Raw genomic sequence first — 18,524 nt, 5'->3', positions numbered from 1 at the left:
ATCCCCTTGTGCTTTTAGTTGGGAAGATAACTATCAAATCATGAATCCGAAGCAACTCATGCAATGACAGTTAATAGAGTTTACAGATTAATTCAAGTTCTTAACATCTTCTCCATCAAGACCCATCCCCATCTACCATGAGGAGAAATGAAGATGCAGCTGAGAACTGTGTTCCCTGCATACCAGAATTGAGGTGACCTTTTCCACCTTCCTGCTAACAGCAGCTGCAATTGTACTTGGCCACTTGAACAAAAACTTTCTCCAAAAACATGGGCTGTTTAGAATAAACTGAAGTTAACAAGCATAAGGAGAGTGTTAATACCTGCACTGGAGTAGGAAAACGGAATTAAAGGAAAGATATCTAGCTAGAACAGCACAGGAAGGACAGCACATAATTCAGGAATGCCTATCTCTTTGGTTTATTTTACCTTTTTTCATCCTTAAGAGCAAGAGGAATCCCAATGTGGCAGGAGGGTTAAAAGGCGTCAGCCACTATGCTAACTGCATAAGACAGGAGCTTGACCACATCTAAATTAGAGGCAAGCCAAGGTGGAAGAGGACTGGGGTAGCTGAATGAACATAGGTAGGTTGTGAAACATGACACTACAAGATCGCCTTCTAGCTTCTCACATGGTTCCTTGGTAGCTGGATTGGATGGGACATGTACTATGCCTTCCCAGTGACTCATTTCTCCTCTGCCCTGTACGTATGGTGCTATATCATCCAGCTCAAGTTCTCAGACGAGCAGCCCACATCAGACAACTGGCTCTGCCTGGGGAGAGTGATACTGAAATACGCATGAAGAAAAATGCACATCCGCAGAGGCAGCCAGAGAAGAACGAGACTGGATCAGGGCCCAGCTACTTACAGATGATGGATGCAGTCCCACTTAAAACGTAAGGCTCCAAGCAAGGCACAGAGTCCGAGACGTCCATCAATGAACCACCACGCAGCAAGCGGCTACGAGCCCGCCTGGCGGTAATGCCTGTGCAATCCCTACACTCACTGAAACATCTCCACCCTCGTGCCTAACGCAGAGGTGCAGGGAAGAGTTAAATCGATCACATAGAGCCTGTGTGGACCTTTCCATTGTACTCTTCAGAGTATCCCTGGGGAAACCCATAGGCAGCGGTGAGAAGGGCTCCAGGAAGCAGAAAGGTTTCCTTTTCCTGGCAGCTGGAAGAAGATATCGCCTCTCTGCTCCTGCCCTTCCATTGCACAGATGCCCCATGAGATCGGCAAAGCTGAGAGCCTCCTGCAGCGAGCTACCGTTTCTAGCACTTTGGTTCTTGTCTCTCTGGCTCCTTGCCTGCTCCCTTCTGCAAACTGATGGCAGAGAACACACACCCTGTTATCACACAAAGCAAAATCAGAGATCAAGGAAAAACATGGCAGCAGCAGATACTCTCTCTTCTCAAGCCAAACAGCTGAACTGTTAACCAGCCTGAACAGTTCTGTGAAGCAGCTAATGGCAGCCACATAAAAGTTTAACCCTTCTCAGTTTCCCACGGTAGCATTAACAATGATGACTGATCCCACCGAATGATTATAGGATTTATTCTAAGCTGCTGCTGGGAAACTTTCTGGCGCAAAGGGACCTTTTCTCTTAGCTTTTTGAGCTTCAAATTGCAAATGGAAAATTAAGGTGAGTTGTCTGAAAGGGAAATACATCGGACCCTGAGGACAAGAGAAATCTCACCGTTTCCTCTTGCTGACAAGATCAGCCGGTTTATACCTCTGCCTCTCCCACATCGTGACCCTCTTCACACTGCTTCCTCTGCCCGCAGCGATGCTGCTGGGAGCTGGGAGCCTTCAGATCTCAAACCCTGAGCAAGGCTGAACCTGTTGGGAGAGGGCTTCAAGGAAATCATAATCCACACAGGAATAGGTGCTGGAGATTTGGGAAATGGGTAGCTTCCTTTTGAAGGACGACTGAATGAACTTGCTCAGACAGCAAAGTATTCCTGTAATCACTTCCCCAGGGGCAAGCTCTCTGTCTAGTAACAAATAGCTGATGATTAACCAGGACACAATTCAGCTCACATTCCTTATTTTGCATCTATATTTCAGGGTCTCTCTAATCGTACTTCTACCTCCCCTGTTCTGTATCCCTGCTCAGCATTGATGGCATAGTTCTCCTTTATCCCAGAAACAGCTGTGTTCCATGGCTGGGAATCCTGCACTGTGCAAAACACTGCAAGGACTGAAGAGAGAACGTTCTTTCTCAAATAATAATGTATGTGGGAAAAGCCAGCCTAAAAGTGAATTTAGAAAATGCATCAAAATCTTCTCCCACATTGGCATCAAGTTCTGTACAGGGATGTTATCCTTGCAGATAGAGAGCCCGTCTTGTTTTCTTCCCAGAGGAAGATGAGGCATATTTGATTTGCAAGGCCACTGTCATGAATCTACTGTTCAGCCCTGCATGCCTGGAAAGCATGAGCATAGAGAGACTGATCAGCTACAGAGGCAGCACTAGAATTAGAAATATCCTGCTCAGAACAGCAGAGGAGCCTCATCTTCAAAAGACATGCCAACCCCTTCCAGCTCCACCACTCTTAACAGGCACCATGCAGAGAGGGAAAGAGAACCTAAACTAAAACCCAGCTTGAAGTACTGCCTAAAACAAATCTGGAGTTATTGGGGGAAAAATACCCAGCACTTTTGTTACTTTCTTTTCCAAGGCAGGCTTATAATATTCGATTTGGACACATCTGGGTTTCAACCAGTCTGAAAAGAAAAAACCCTCATAATTCTGGCAGAAACTGAGATGTTGGTGGAACGCCAGTCTTGTAATATGATTTCTGCAATAGACAGAGATGTTTATTCTAGGTCTGTACGACACCTATCACAGAAAAGTCCTTGGCCACAGCTGGATTCCTAATAGAGTGGCAGCACAATATGTAGCAAAATGTTAGTATTCCAGCTTGATGAAAGCAGTTTTTCTATAGAGACATTTCAGGAACAGTCTTTGCCTGAGGCACTTTGGACTCTCCAGCTATCTCAGACCTTGGAAGGAAGCCTGAAGGGGTGTGAAGAAATAGAGGGATCCCATATTGTATCACTCACCTTCTGGTTTTAAAGATTCATAAAACTACCTATGTACATTTATACAATACATTCTTACTTCCTTCACAGCACATTTATCTCAATCATACTTTCAACTACTGCTCTTCAAAATGAACTTGGCTTTATGCAAATAGAACTCACTGATGCTTTGTCATTTGCCTGCAAACAGATTTCCCTTTGGGGATAGTTCTGGTTAAATTAGCAAAAAAACCAGGATCCAATGGTATGGGAGAGGCTAAAACTTTTCCCATGTATTATACAAAGCATGTGATCCCCTTTTTTCTTTTTTTTATTAATGTGACTCATTCATTAAGAGACATTCAAACACATTGTGTGTTCCATCATTTATCACAGACTGTCAACTGGAGCAGCCTTTTCTGGTACAAGGAGGACTGGAAAGAGGCACTTCATATTTTATAACAGCGTTCCCCATCACCTCTCTCCCCTGCCCACTGATTGAATTGGCAGGGCTTGCTTCTTTATGAAGGGAGCTGGGCTCCAAGTCAAACTGCTCGTGCAGAAGATGGCAGCTGGAGCAGTCTAGACGGGGGACACGCTCAAAAAAACATCTGCCTTTGAAAGAAAGCTGCTTGCCAGGATACGGCCACACCTCTGGCTGGGCTGCTGCCTTCAGGGTTTGAACCTGGGGCTCCTGGCTGCGCCGTGTGGATGGAAACTGGAGGCTGCTGGCACAGCCACGCGGGGACTCCTCCAATTTGGATACTTGGGGAGTCCTATGAAACATGCCCCATCCTTCCCTGCTCTCGTGTTAGTGCTTGTAAAGCCTCTTAGTGAACTCAGCCCAAACCTCTGCACATTCAGCATCAGGTATGGTTTTCTTGCTCTAAAAAGAACCTTCAGGCAACCTTGTCAAGAGTCAATATAAGGCTTTTTGTTTACAGGGCCTATAAAAAGATGAGATTACAACCTTATAAAGAGAAAAGTCCATTCGGGATACACTCTGTACAACCCAGACAGACCCTGGCAATGCCAGGGCAAGGCGCCTGCTGCAGCCTCACCAGTTTCACAGGGCATGCACACCCCAGCAGGCAGTGCTCACGGGCAGGAGAGAGGGCTGCAGCCCCCAAAATCACCTCATCGTACCCAATGCTGGTGTAGACAAACGATTCCACATCCATGGAAGGATTCAAACACCTATCACGGCATCGCCTCAGAATAGTTTGAGGGCTTGACATATTGGCAACAAAGCACTGTTTCCCAATACATATTTTTTTTCTTTTGTAGGTGTCCAGACTACTTGCAGCCACGTGTTGGGGTCACAGCGCTCTGCAAGCTGAGCAAAGGCTCGCTTGGCCTCGTGCAGGGATGGGAGATCTCGAGCGAGGCTCGGCAGAGGTGCTGCGGGCAGCCGCAGGGATGATTCAGAGGGATGCTCGCCAGCTGCTGAGTCAGTGCTGCCTTACTGACTTAGCATGATGTTTGGGTGTTCTTTTGGCTATTTCCCCCCTCCAAAAGAAATGTAGAGCTGAGATCCCAAATGCTTGTGGTTATTAATGGTTCCCAAGAAATTTTTCTTTTTTTAAGAGCATATTATCCTCCCTCTTCTAGCCGCACAGAAAAACCCAACATTCCTAAAGAATTAGTGCTCTGCCATGAGTTGCATGTGGGATGCAGCATCTCCATTTCCTGTTGTGAAGCACTGGGGTGATCTTTCAGGACAGAACAATCCACAGAGGGTGATACTATCTCCTGCTAGGTAAACAGATCCTTTCAGGCCCTTGCTTACACTACTCTAATCAGGTGGACATCTCCTTCAATTGTGGGGAAGGAGGCCTTCTACACAGCTAAGATTACCCCACAGAAACTGCAGTCACATTCACAGAGAGAGAATTGCAGAGACCACAATGCCTGCATCATCACTGCCTTGCACCCCAACTGTCAATCACATCTGATTTTGGGATGATCAGGATGAAAGATGGTCCTTTCTCCTCTGTAAGCGGAGAGCCAGCCAGGCAGGCCACTGCCAGATACTTCTGACCCTAAATCGTGGAATCATAGAATACTTTGGATTGGAAAGGACCTGACAGATCATCCAGTTCATACTCCTCGCCCTAGGCAGGGGCACCTTCCTCTGGATCATGTTGCTGCAAGCCCCATCCAACCTGACCTTGAACATCTCCAGGAAGGGGCGGCCACAATTTCTCTGGAAAGCCTGGACCAGTGCCTTACCACCCTCACAGGAAAACATTTCTTCCTAACAGCTCATCTAAATCTCCTCTCTTTCAGCCTAAAACCATTCCCTCTCATCCTATCCCTGCACACCTCAATAAATAGCTCCTCCCTACTTTCCTGTAGCCCCTTTCTATACTTGAAGCTGCTCTAAGGTCTTCCTGGAGCCTTCTCTTCTCCAGGCTGAACAACCCCAACTCTCTCAGCCTGTTCTCATATGGGAGGAGCTCCAGCCCTCAGACCATCTCTGTGGCCTCCTCTGGACTTGGTATAACAGTGAATTAAATCACTGCCAAGGTGGTCCAAATCCTTGCTGAGAAGATAGAAGACAGTTTTCCCATACATACTTCTCTGCCCAGAGTGACAGCCTTCTTGAAGGGACCTCATATCAGGCAACACACAACTGGGAAAACTAATTCCTTATCCTACCCTTCCACACTTGTGTCAGACTCAGGGAATGATGTTCCCAGCCCATAACTTGCCCCATCCAAAGAAAGTGCTGGGCTATGACATTGTGAAGCAGAGCAGGAAGGGCTGCACTGACCTCATCAGAGATGTCTGCCCAACAACACGAGGACGGCGCCAGGTAATTACTCAAGCATGGAATATTTATCAGCACTTGCTCAGAAACATGCTCATCTGGCTGTAGAAGTGCTACATAAATTTCTCAACATGTCATCCCCATTCCGGTCTTTTCTCCTCTTTCTCTTCCCACGTCAGAGACATCCACGAAGTGTGGTACAGAGATCTCCGAGTGAGTCACAGGAACTATCAAGCACCGCATGGCAGCCAGCTCCAGCCGAGCCGTAGCCTTTCCCTCCCAAAGTGCCGACTGTTTCCAGCAGCCAAAGAGGATAAGGCCAGACAGAGCCTCAAAGTGTTCTCCTTTCCCTCAATTCAGGACTCCAGTTGTTCTCAGACGGGATGGAAAAATCCTGCCATCTCTTCCTTCAGCCCTCCACAGCCTGAATCTGTCTTTGCTATGATTCACAAGCTGAGATGGATTTTCCATTCCAGTTCAATAATAAGCTCTTTACATTGTAGAGGGGAGTGGGGGCTTGGAGCACGGTCACCCTCATGGCACTTGTAGGGCAAGAAGGTAGAAAAGGTCAGGATTCCAGTGGGCTCTGAGCAGGCCACCCAGATTTACCCCTTACAGATACGCAGCGCGTTAAGATAAATTCACAATTGCTGAATTTCTCCTCTTGGAAATATCCCTGAAATGATTCTCCATGAAACACAGAAGACTACCCAAAGACAAAATCTCTGAAGCTCATTCTGTCTGCTGAGAGCTGTAGCAAAACTTCTCCAAGTACAAAGAACACAACGTGGATGCTCGCCTGTAAAGTCCGGCAGGAGTGCAGGGGCTGCCTGTGCTGCATCCCCCTGCCCGGGGCAGCTCCTTCACCTCTCCTAGAGATGGGAACCTTCCAACAAAACACTCCCCTTGGTGACTGCCCACCTGAATTACAAGGAGAGAAATCATCACACTGCTTTGAAATAGGACAGGCAGGAAATGCAAACCTTGAACGTAAGCGCCCATTGAAGGCTGGGCAGAAGACAACCATCCCACTTCAGGTGTTGCTTGCAACAATGAGCAGCAGATCTGCAGACACGAGTGCTGTGGATTGCATTCCTGAAGCTAGCCTCAATATTTCCATTGTAAACCCTTCTTTTGCTATTTTAAGAAGTTAGCTGTAAAAATTTGCTTTAGGCTGGAACTTGGCACCTAAAGATTCCGTCTGGGAGAAACTTATTTTACATGTACAACCTCTCTCTCATGTACACAATATAGCAAGAGGCTACAGCTGGAACACCAAATCCTCCTAAAAGCTGGCCAGTTTAAAGATCCTGTTTGCATTCTTGCATTAAAAAAAAAAAAAAGGTAGCAGATAATTAGTGTGGCCTGACTGCTTTTAACATTACAAAATGTGTATACACTTTTATGATAGCCAAGACATACACTCTAAGAGTGGTTACTGTGTGTGGAATGCAGTAGTTAAATTTATAAAGGAAACTCTTTGCATGTTTTAAGTATTGGCTATAAGGAACAAAAAGTATGAATTAACTTATACCACAAAAATAGAGGCAAGTCTGTTTAAAAAAAAAAAAATCCTGAAGTAATCTCTATAGTTGCATTTGCTGAAAGAGGGTACTTTGGTAGAAATGTGGATTTCAGGTACAGGACAAATGAATAACCAGTATTATATAGCTAATAGCTAATTTGTGACATGCTTTTAAGGATGCAGGTTTTATTCAGAAGGTGGCCAACAGTTCTGCCCTCTCAGCCCTGAGAAAAACCAGGGGTGTGGAAGACAGCCCCAACCGGGTCATCAAAATTTTAACCAGCAACTTGATGAAAAGAAGGTTTGGTTTCGTTTTGGTTTGGTTTTTTTCTTTAAATCTACCATTAAGCAGCAACTTTAATCACAAACTTTTAAGTAGCCACCATCCCAGAGCAGTCAACTTTAGACTGAGATAAATGCTAGAATTGTGATAAACAGAAACGTAACAGCGCTTGGCTGCTATTTGGAGTTGTCACACTCTACTAAGCTTTATAGTAGGTTACGGTTTCCATAAAAGATAACCTGTGGTCTGTTTATTTACTGAGCTGCGACTGGAAATAGGTCGCATTAAGAGCTTGAACTTACCTGAGGTCCTCTCTCTCCTTTCACTCCTGGATATCCAAGTAAAAATGGAAAGGGAGTGGGTCCAAAGGGTTCAAAGATTTGATAGCCGTCAGTTGCAGCTGGGGTGGTGAGGTTGAAGGCCTGTGCCCTGGCTCTGGAGGTGGGACGGGCAGACCCTGGGGGTGGTTTTGTGTACGCCAGGGGGACAGTACTGGGATACACTTTCCTGGTGGGGGACGGCACGCTCTTCTTTGGAATGGGCCCGCTGCTTGGGTGCTGTGGGGTTTGCTTTAGGGTGATCAAGTGGATGTTGCTGGTTGTGTTATCAGTCATCCTCCTCACTGGCTTCATAGTACTGGTTGCTTCAGAGGACTCAGTGGTGGGTTTTTGGTTGATCTTCTTTTTGGTTTCTTGCTTGGACTCCTTCCCGCTAGTTGTGGCAGGACTATAGCTTGCTGGTGGGGCCTTTTTGGCGGTGGGAAGGGGAGTTCTCTCCACATGTGTGCTGGGAGTAGGCTGAGACACCCTCGGGGTCCTGACCGTCCCTCGAGGGAGCGAATGGGTGGGTGGCTGTGTTCCAGTACTTGATGAAGCAGGAGATGGGGCCACTGTGACCTTTGTGGCTTTGGTTGTCAGTCTTGGCAGTGATGGTGGGGATGATACCGATGTTACGGTTGTTGCACCTGAAGCCTGAGTCTTGAGGGGTGCAGTGACCCTGCCAAAACCCAAGGATGGGGCTACAGTGGTCAGGTTTTTTAGACCCTGCAGCAAGAGTTCTGTATGTTGTGGGGTACTCGGGGAGGAGGCACTGGAATCCCTGGGCAAGAGAGGGATGAGGGGGGGCAGGTTTGGCCGGAAGGTATCTGCCTGTCTGCACTGTTTTTTTAGGTATTTACAGTAATGATGAGCTGCCTTGGCAGGAGGATAAATATCGAACTGGCAGATGGCACCTTCAAACTGCACGGAGTGATGGTTCATCTTCCCAAAGAGGAAAGATCCATGTGGATCCAATGCTCCATCCTTTTTAAAATGCAAATCTGCATGTACTCTGTGCTTCCCACAAGAAGTAAATAAAGTGACTGTCTGGCCACGGATATTGATGGCCATATTGTGCCACTGGCCATCATGGACATTGTAATCAAAATATACAGAACGCTTGTGGCCCACATACACTATGATCTTCCCAGGCACAAACTGGACTCCCAGCTGCAGTTTTTTCTTTTTGCTCTTGATAGCAAAGAGGAAAGCATTGTTGACGCGGTGGGAGCAGAGACTCAGCACCAGGAGCAGGTCAGTGCTGGAGCCTGCAGGGAGGATGGTGCTGACTGGTGCTTCAACACGTGCTCGCTGAGTGAAGATGACCCCTGATTTGAAAGGAATGACTCCTTGAGGAACTGTACGTGATGAGGACCATCCACTTGATGGCCTTTTCCCTGACAGGCCCAGTCTTTGAAGAACATCCACATCTGAAAGGGAAGCACAAAGAAAATTTGAGGGGTTGGGCAACCCAAGGGCTTGATGTGTTCTAACCGCTCCATGCAAAGTGGCAACAGGATGCAGGAAACCCCACCATCCACTCACACATATATATTCATATAAACAGAGTGGAGAGTACGTAGCTGTTCTGCTTGAAGTGCGAGAAGCAAGTGCGCACTTAGCTTGGTCACCAGCAACTGCTAAAACACAACAGCTCCACGGTGCATTCTGTTCCACCAGGGACCAATTCCAGAGGTTCTAGAGGGAGCTGACCTCACCACAAGGAAATTTCCCACTGAGCACCAATAGCCCACTTCTCTGAGATTTAATTCCGAGTACTGACCACACAGCTGGAAAGGAATTTCAACAACAGACTAAGATGGGATTGCAAAATTTTATATCCCCAGAAGGCAAGGAACAGAACTTTCAAAGGGAGCACAAAAGTCTTGTATCTGTCTCTCTCCAAATTAATACGAAGCAGCTTTTGATCTTTGAGACTCTGGAGGGTTTAGAAAAGCAAAGGTGCCTCCCAGTGTGAAAAGATTGCACCTAGACTTCACTGAACCGCTTAAGGTTCTCAGCATGGGAATATTTTTCTTCCAGCAGATCATCTTAGAGCCTTAAACTATTAAAATGAGTTGGAGGAACCAAACTTGGGTTTGTGATAGGCTGAGAAATCAGTTATGACTGCCACTGAGTAACAGTGGCAGGACGCTCTGCCAGTGTTTGTCACCCTGGACCTGGGTGCCTTGTTCAAGCGAGAATAAGTGCTGTCCAGAGGCACCTATCTTTCTCCATTGACTCCTGCAGAAGTCTGCAATAGACAGACCAGCAGAATCCTCTGGCTTCTGGCCCCAAGGTCTAACAGGAGTCACTCACAGTTCCAAGTCCAAGGAAGATTAGCAGGCAACAGCAACACAAACTGGAGCCAGCTGGCGGCAGACTCCGCTAAACTACTTCACTGGGGAAGATGCTGAGGTCTACATGAGCAGAGCTGCAAAGGTGAACGTGTCCAGACCTGAAAAAGGTGCTTATATGCCCAAAAGCTTGTTCTCTTACTCCAGCTTGAACATTCACTACTTCTGTTGAAACGAGCAGGATAACTGTACTTCCTTCCCTCTTCCCTGCTTAAATGCAATCCCCATTACTTGACCACCAGCTAACTCACATTTATTTAAGTGCTCATTTGGGAAGCTAGCCTGGGATATATAGTCCATACGCTGACCTCGCAAGTTAAGAATTTAACAATCAGAAACACAACAGTGCCAACATTGTTGCATGTCAGCTAACATCATGGGACTGCAGCTTTCCTAGATTAAGAGGAAAAGTAAATAAAAGGTTGCACAAATTAAAAATGAGCTCCTTCTCTAAAAGGACCTTGTAACCTAGCCTCTTTCACCCTTAGACATTAAATATACAGCACAATACCCAATATTTGGGGAACTGGCACTTAAAAGCAATCCTCAGTATTGGCCAGACAGGTTGTAGACTCAAGCCAGCCAGAGGCCTGTAATATTACTGGCCAGGAAGGGAGGAGAATAATGAGAAAACCTCTGTTCCTTGACTTTGGCAAAAACCCTGGCCATTTTTGTATGTAAGAACAAGTCAATCAATATTTACTTTGTCTGAGCTCAGCTTTATTCCCACCTCTATTTTTTAAAGGCAGTTTGACTCATTTTCTCACAGAGACTGGAGAAGATGCATCAGATGTGATGGAAATTTTCCCACTCTATGCAAGACAGGATAATTTACTGGCATGTGCAAGTGTAAATAACGTTACTTCTCCCATAGTATGGAAACCTTGGTCCCCTATTGTTTTTTTGCCATATTGCCCACATGCATAGGAAAGGTAGAGCCTTCCCTCTCTTCACTGAAAGGGGGAATCACAGCAGTATCTTCATACTGGATAATCTCCAGAATCCATTGCATTGTGAAGGCCAAAGCCTGGCTCTAGTGAAGTCTAATGGGACCCTTGCCACAGACTTCAAAGTCAATAGGGTTTAGCCCTAAGGAAATAATTTACCACCTAAAATAAGGAGCTAGACTCCAGCTTCTAATTTCTACATGGATTTTTAGGTTCTCTCCCAGATACAGACAGTGGTGTCTCTCTGCTAGGCAGAGATCCTTTACACTCCAGGAGCTCCTCCTTTGGTAGCTGCTCTGCAAAGAAGTAAGGATGTCTCCCTGCTCATAGGATGCTGCTATTGTTTTCAATACCAATTCAACTGCCTCATTAGCAACTACATCCAACAGTGCTTAAGGAAAAGGGAAAAAGCACAACCCAACCACTCCTTTCCCTCAAAACCCACTAAGGCAGAGCCAAATTCTGGGTGCCTACACAAAACCTGGTTAAAACAGACATCATAAAGACCTTGTGTGTGGATTTTCCAGCACCAGGTCCAGGCATACAGCTCAGGACTCCCCTGTGCACCCTGCCCGTCTGCTTCCCCATCCCATGCTGGCTGCCATGAGCTGGTGAGGCACAACCCCCAGGAAGACAGGACGTCATCAACTAATGTTAAATGCAAGGTAATTTTGCCTCCTTAAGTAGCTCCAAGTACAACAAAGCATTTTTTCCCTTAATTTTTTTTTTCCTCTGTAGATTTTTTCCATCAAAACACCTTATTTAAAAAGCCATTCACTCAGAGCTGCCTGGTCCCAGGTTGTTGCAACATTTGAGCAACTGCGAAAAACTTCTAGCAGACTCTGTGCATGAAGCGAGATGCACAGAGATTCCTGAATAACCACATGATCATCAAATATAGGGAATAAAGAGTTTTATTGCTCTCCTTCCCATCTCTTTCTTTCCCCCACGCAAAAAAAGCTTTACAAGAAAAAGAAGCCAAAAAGGCAGGAGAGAAATAACTTGCAGCTTCCTCAATTCCAACAGCTGAGATGTGATGCCCACAGCTAAAATTGGGTTGAATAAATGCTACATTTCCAGAAGTTACCGCCCAGCCCCTTAGTCAGTGCACATCAGATGAACTCACGAACCTCATGATCTTTTGGATTTGTAACACTTATGGAAAAATCATCCTCTGTGTTTCCTGATTTTCCAGTGTGAATGAAGACCCTTGAGCTTTATAGTAATAACTGCAGCGTTTTCAAAAGCCCACGGCATTGGCTTAATTTCATCCTCTCACAGATCTATGAACAAGCTCTTATTTGCTTTTATAAACCTCACGTCTAAAAATCCAGGGTGATAATACAGTCTCGGGTCACCAATGTTTCTTTACAGCCTTTCTTCCTTGACAGTTTTTACTTTCTGGTACCCAGAAGAACAGCCTGTGTCTGGATGTGGGGAAACACAGCAAGGTTTTTAAAATCACTGTATCACAGAGAAAGTGTCTCAGAGAGGAGGTATCTATCACACTAAGGTAATGCAGTAAGTGTAAAGTGAAAAAGTCTCCTTTAGATTGATGGTAGAAGACATGGCACCATCCCTTAATAACCATGGGAGGAAAATGATTGATAAAGATTAATCTAAAAAGCACATTAAAATCGACTTGAAAAAAAGAGACGCCAAGACACAGTATTTGTTCTGCCTCTTTATGAGCTGACATAAAACTCACTCTGAAAACTGCTTGACTAAGTGATTCAGCCAGATGTTCACCTCTTTTGCATTGAAGCAGAATTTGGAAAATATTACATTTTTCAAAATTGCTGATGGTAGGGATGTATTTTTCTCCCCCTGTAAAAAGTGCTCTATGGGCTGGTTTACAGCTGAGCATTGACCAACTTTCTATTTTTCTTTCATGTTTTGGAGACTAAAAGGAGAGCCCTGGAGTCTGCTAGTCCACTTATTGTTGTCTGCTGATTGCAGAAGAAGCTGTTCAGTTCCAGCATATACCCATGTAAAACATGCATGTGGAAGAGAGGTGTTGCTATTTTAAGAGGAGATGATGGCGCCTTTACAAACAGATGTTTTAGAAAACTCAGCTCCCGCTATCAACTGTAAAAGAAATTTATTTTTATTTTTGTTGACTCTGAAACTTTCTAGCTGCTTTCGTGGGGTCACTGATTATGAAGAAAGCTGAGGAGGGACTGTTCACAAAGGCTTGTAGTGATAGGATGAGGGGCAGCGGCTATAAACTGGAGAGGGGCAGATTTAGACTAGATATAAGGAGGAATTTCTTCACCGTGAGAGTGGTGAGACACTGGAACTGGTTGCCCAGACAGTGGTGGCTGCCCCATCCCTGGAGGTGTTCAAGACCAGGTTGCCTTGGGCAGCCTGATCTAGTGGGAGGTGTCCCTGCCCACAGCAGGGGCATTGGAACTGTATGATCTTAAAGGTCCCTTCCAACCCTAACTATTCCATGATTCTATGGTTATTGCATCCCAATCTTTTCTCCTCTCCTCAGCAACACTGGGAAGGGAATGCCTGGAGAATCGAAGAATCTTAGAATGGTTAGAGTTGGAAGGGACCTTAAAGGTCATCCACTTCCAATCCCCTGCCATGGGCAGGGACACCTCCCACTGGATCAGGCTGCTCAAGGCCCATCCAACCTTGCTTGAACAGTTCAGGGATGGGGCAGCCCCAGCTTCCCTGGGCAACCTGAGCCATGGCCTCACCACCCTCTTTGTGAAGAATTTCCTCCTTATGTCGAGTCTAAATCTGCCCCTCTCCAATTTAAAGCCATTCCCCTGGTCCTATCACTACAAGCCTTTGTAAAAAGTCCCTCCCCAGCTTTCTTGCAGGCCTCCTTTAGGTACTGGAAGGGGTGTAATGATAAGATGACGTTGTACAGTCCATGCCCTATAGCACAAGGGCTGAGCCAGACACAGTCATTCTACTGTCAACTGCCTCCGTGGGATTTTCCTCCCTTAAATTTGTTTTTACTTTTAGAACTCACATAATTTCTATATGTGCAACATCCTATGTGCCTGCACAGGCATTGATCGGGTTGCATTCAAGCCAAGGGAAAAACCCTTCTGCCAGAGACTCCTAATTCCTTAATGCCCCTGCCTCAAGGGGCACTTTCTAAAAGCAGTTAAGTACAAGCAAGTGCAGGTAGATGCCAGTGACATTTTAGACACGAAGCACTTCATTCCCACCAGTTCCACCAGACAGACAGGCACTGCTGAAAGTCCTGTGAGGCACGTAATCACCTGTAAAAAACTGGTTCTTTTGCCAGCTGTTAACTGCATCTTCTATATCACCAGTACTGCACTGACTAGCAACAAATGCATCTAGTTCTGCACACCAGACTCAGACATTATTAAATTATGGCCCTAAACTGATACCAAAGCACTCACTTTTTATTTTGTTTGAAAGAGGGGAGGAAAAATAAAAAAGGGTAATTTACCTTCAGAATTTCCCTGTGTGAATCCCAGGAACCAGGTAAAACATAATACAGTCAAGAGAAAGCAGAATCCCCTAAAATTGGAAAAGAAGAAAAAAATAATGAGTTTCTACAACATTAGTAACAAAAAGTAGCCCCTCCACTAAGGGTCTCCTTGATCCCAAGTCTAGTGAAGTCAGTGGCAGTATCTGTGTGTCTCTGGACAATTGAGAGCGGGATCTCAGCACAACAGCACTTGCTTCTGGCTGAGATTTCATTTTGCTAATTTAAAGTCATCTAAAGCTGCTGAATTGAGTGGAAGGCTTTCCCATTGGTATTAAGAGCTGTTGATGGAGCCTTGAACAGAGATCAGACCAGTGTTTTGAGATGCAGGGTCATCAGTGCCAGGTAAGTAGTCCCTTCACTACTGCTGCTCTCTGGCACTCCTCTTTTCTAGGACAGAACATAAGAAATGCAAAAGAACGGAGAAATAATTCAAAATTGGAAGGTCAAAAGACATGCCAGGGTGCAGGTCTGTGAGGATGCAAATAGAAAATGGGCTGCAGTGACAAGTCACCTGTATCCCAGCAAATAAATCTGGAGCCCTACTGCTTTACTACATGTTTGAAAGCATTCTAAACTTACAAAATCCTACATGCATCAATTCCTCTTTTTACACTCAGATGCAAAGATAGGGGTAGCTCCTAACCAACTCAGCAACCTATGCTGTTGCCACTAATGACTTTCTTACTAGCTTAGTGTGGTAGGAAAGTGTAGAAAGCGAGCACCGCAGACTCCCAACTGCAGTGCACTCACAGACCCTTTCATGCCTCAGAGGGAATTGGACAAACCTTTCAGTCAGCTAAACTAAGCCTTGAAGTGCCAGCAGTGAGGGAAACTTCTACCAGAAAGGTAGCTGAAGCTCTCCTCTTCCCCCGCCAACTTCCTTGATTTGTGGCCAAGTAACGAACATAGGAAACTCCTCGGTTAAGCTCGCCTAAAACAGTCAGTGGAAAGTTTGAAGACTGAATTCCCTCAACTTCTAGAGATGATATTTAACAGCTTGATCAGCAAGGGCTGCTGGAGGAACAGAGACAAAGATGTCAACTAAAGAAGGTCCTCAGCCAGAAGAAAGCAATATGGGACATCCACAGGTTGTTCTTTATTTCAGCCAAGACAGTATGAACACTGGGATATGCAAAGCAATGCCAAAGTGCAGCTTGCTCCTCTTTTCAGAGCTGGCAAAGACAAATAATTTATCAAATGGGATTAGAGATCACTCTTCTCCTGCCATCAAGCTCATCTTTAGGGCAAGAAAACATCCTCTGAGACAGTGTATTACTCTGGACCAGACCCTTACCTAGGGCAGGAGACCTTTTCCCACAGCTAAAATGAAGCCACAGTGATTTACACATCAGTGGGGAAAGCTGGCCTTGAATGTAAAACTCCATGGAGGAATCCAGCCACTAACTAATATTTTAAGGCTTGAAGGGACAAAATACTGGAGTGGCCCCACATCGGCTGGGAAACAAATGAGATGAACCACATCATTCATTACTGTTTCCATCACCCTGACACTGTGTTGAACATTTCAGGAGCTCTGGGACTGCTTTACTTTTTGTATGGAGGAACAACAGCTTGGAATAGCCAAATCACAGTAATCTTCCACCATGTTCTGTAGCCATATGTTAACCAGGAAACCCTCACTATGCTCAAGAGATCTCCAGCTGGGGAGACTTGGTTTTCTTCCCACTTCATCCCACGAGACACAGCGCTCTGAAGACATGGAGAGCTGTTGTCCCAGTTCATTCAGTGGAGGTAGGAAAGGAAGCAGAATAGGATGATTCTTCATGGCTACCTCTAGAAGAAGTCCTTCCATGACTTAAGAGGCCAATATCCACTTCATAGAAAGACCTGTGCTTCTGTGCTCACCTCCAAAGGAGCAATGGAGTTTTAAGACATGGACACAATTCCATGTATGCATGGACCAAAGACCTTTCCAGGTATCAACAGCTGGGCATGACTGCCTGAAAAGAGCATGAAATGATGAAGGGAAGAGGTGACTAATGAACTCCAAGAACAGCAGGAATTCCAAGCATTAAAAACACCTTTTCTCTGGTGATGATTTGTACAGCTATATACAAACAATGCTGCACACAACACACCTAAGTGAGGTCCAGATTCTTTTTGGAGGGGTACCTTCACAACCCAAACCTGCTTTCAAAATTCCTGTTGACCAGCAAGGAGAGGAACAAGCCTTAGAGGAAAATCCAGCACGTAATTTCATTCCAGTGACACTGACTGGGCTATAAAGGAGACGAATGAGCAGTGTGGGATCCAGCTGGCCTCAGCCCTGCTCCTGGACCCCTCGCACAGCCAATACTGTCAGAGTTGAGAGCAAGGCCGAATGCCAAAACACTGAAGAAAAACACTTTGGCAAAATTACCAACTTAATGGAAAAAGCAAAAGCAGCTTCCAAATGGCAGACCTGTGACTGATGGGGCTCTTAATTACTGCAGGATTTTATAATGCAGGCTCTTTTTCCGTTACAACTCTGCAGTGACAGGATTGCATAAGCAGCTTGAGTAGCAATAGTAAAGGAAGAGTTTTCTCCTTATATAGAGCCATAAACCCCACCTTTCCTTTATCTCTGCTTCTTCTACAGAGCCTCTATCAAGAGGCATCCACTAAAGTAACTTCTTTCTTTTATTGTATAGGGCTTATGAATACCAGAATAAGGGGCTTGCCCCTACAGTTACCATGTGAAGGAATCATAGAATCACCAGGTTGGAAAAGACCCTACCGGATCATCGAGTCCAACCAATCCTATCAAACACTAAACCATGTCCCTCAGCACCTCGTCCACCCGTGCCTTAAACCCCTCCAGGGAAGGTGACTCAACCCCCTCCCTGGGCAGCCTCTGCCAGTGCCCAATGACCCTCACCGTGAAATTTTTTTTTTCCTAATGTTCAGCCTGAACCTCCCCTGGCAGAGCTTGAGGCCATTCCCTCTCGTCCTGTCCCCTGTCCCTTGGGAGAAGAGCCCAGCTCCCTCCTCTCCACAACCTCCTTTCAGGTAGTTGGAGAGAGCAATGAGGTCTCCCCTCAGCCTCCTCTTCTCCAGGCTAAACACCCCCAGCTCTCTCAGCCGCTCCTCATAAGGCCTGTTCTCCAGCCCCCTCACCAGCTTCGTTGCTCTTCTCTGGACTCGCTCCAGAGCCTCAACATCCTTCTTGTGGTAAGGGGCCCAGAACTGAACACAGGATTCGAGAAGCGGTCTCACCAGTGCCCCTAAATTAGTGTAATAATAACTATAAGCTCAGGTTAACCTCAAAGTCTTCCAGTGGAGACAAATTCCGCTTACAGCAAAGCGAAACTACTGCCTACAGCTTCATTTTGCTTTGCTGCTTTTTGCGTACTCCTGTATCGATCCATGGAAACTAACCAGTGCCCAGAAGTGCAATGCAAGAAACTGATAAAGAGGGACAGAGAAGTACTAAGACCAGCAAGAACACTTTTCAGCCTTGGTAGTGATTGTAGTATCTTTCAGATTGCAAACATTTTTGCCAGGTGGTAAAACCATTCATCCCCTCAGCCCTTCATTCAGGTGTATTTTTTTCTGTCTAAAAGACCAGAAAGCCAGCTGAATGCTAGAAATTGCTTTTCAAGAAAGGGAAATCTACATTTCTAGTTATATAACAGACAATGCATCTTAACAGGAGAAAATGTCTATGTTGCTTAAGATCCCTTGCACATGACTGAAAGTGATATTTTATAAGACTCCCAAGCAGTTTTGATAGTCAATAGGAGACAAAAATCACAGCCTACAAATTGAGGCTTTAAATTACACCACAACATCAATTCCTCTCCCTGGTTTT

At 45.6% G+C, this 18,524-nt stretch overlaps 1 protein-coding gene across 2 annotated transcripts in view; it reads right to left on the bottom strand.

The window, feature by feature from the left end:
* Positions 1-18,524, bottom strand: part of COL27A1 (collagen type XXVII alpha 1 chain) — a 162,112-nt gene that overhangs the window by 137,175 nt on the left and 6,413 nt on the right. For both annotated transcript variants that reach the window (XM_069873701.1, XM_069873700.1), the window contains 2 exons: positions 14,672-14,742; positions 7,911-9,355 (listed from right to left, as the gene is read on the bottom strand). In XM_069873701.1, coding sequence (XP_069729802.1) covers positions 7,911-9,355; positions 14,672-14,742 — 1,516 coding nt within the window. The remainder of the gene's footprint in view (positions 1-7,910; positions 9,356-14,671; positions 14,743-18,524) is intronic.

This window comes from Phaenicophaeus curvirostris, chromosome 20, assembly GCF_032191515.1.
Source record: "Phaenicophaeus curvirostris isolate KB17595 chromosome 20, BPBGC_Pcur_1.0, whole genome shotgun sequence".
Lineage (NCBI taxonomy): Eukaryota > Metazoa > Chordata > Aves > Cuculiformes > Cuculidae > Phaenicophaeus > Phaenicophaeus curvirostris.
Note: the sequence above shows the minus strand (reverse complement) of the source record. Positions and strands in the feature narration are given on the sequence as shown.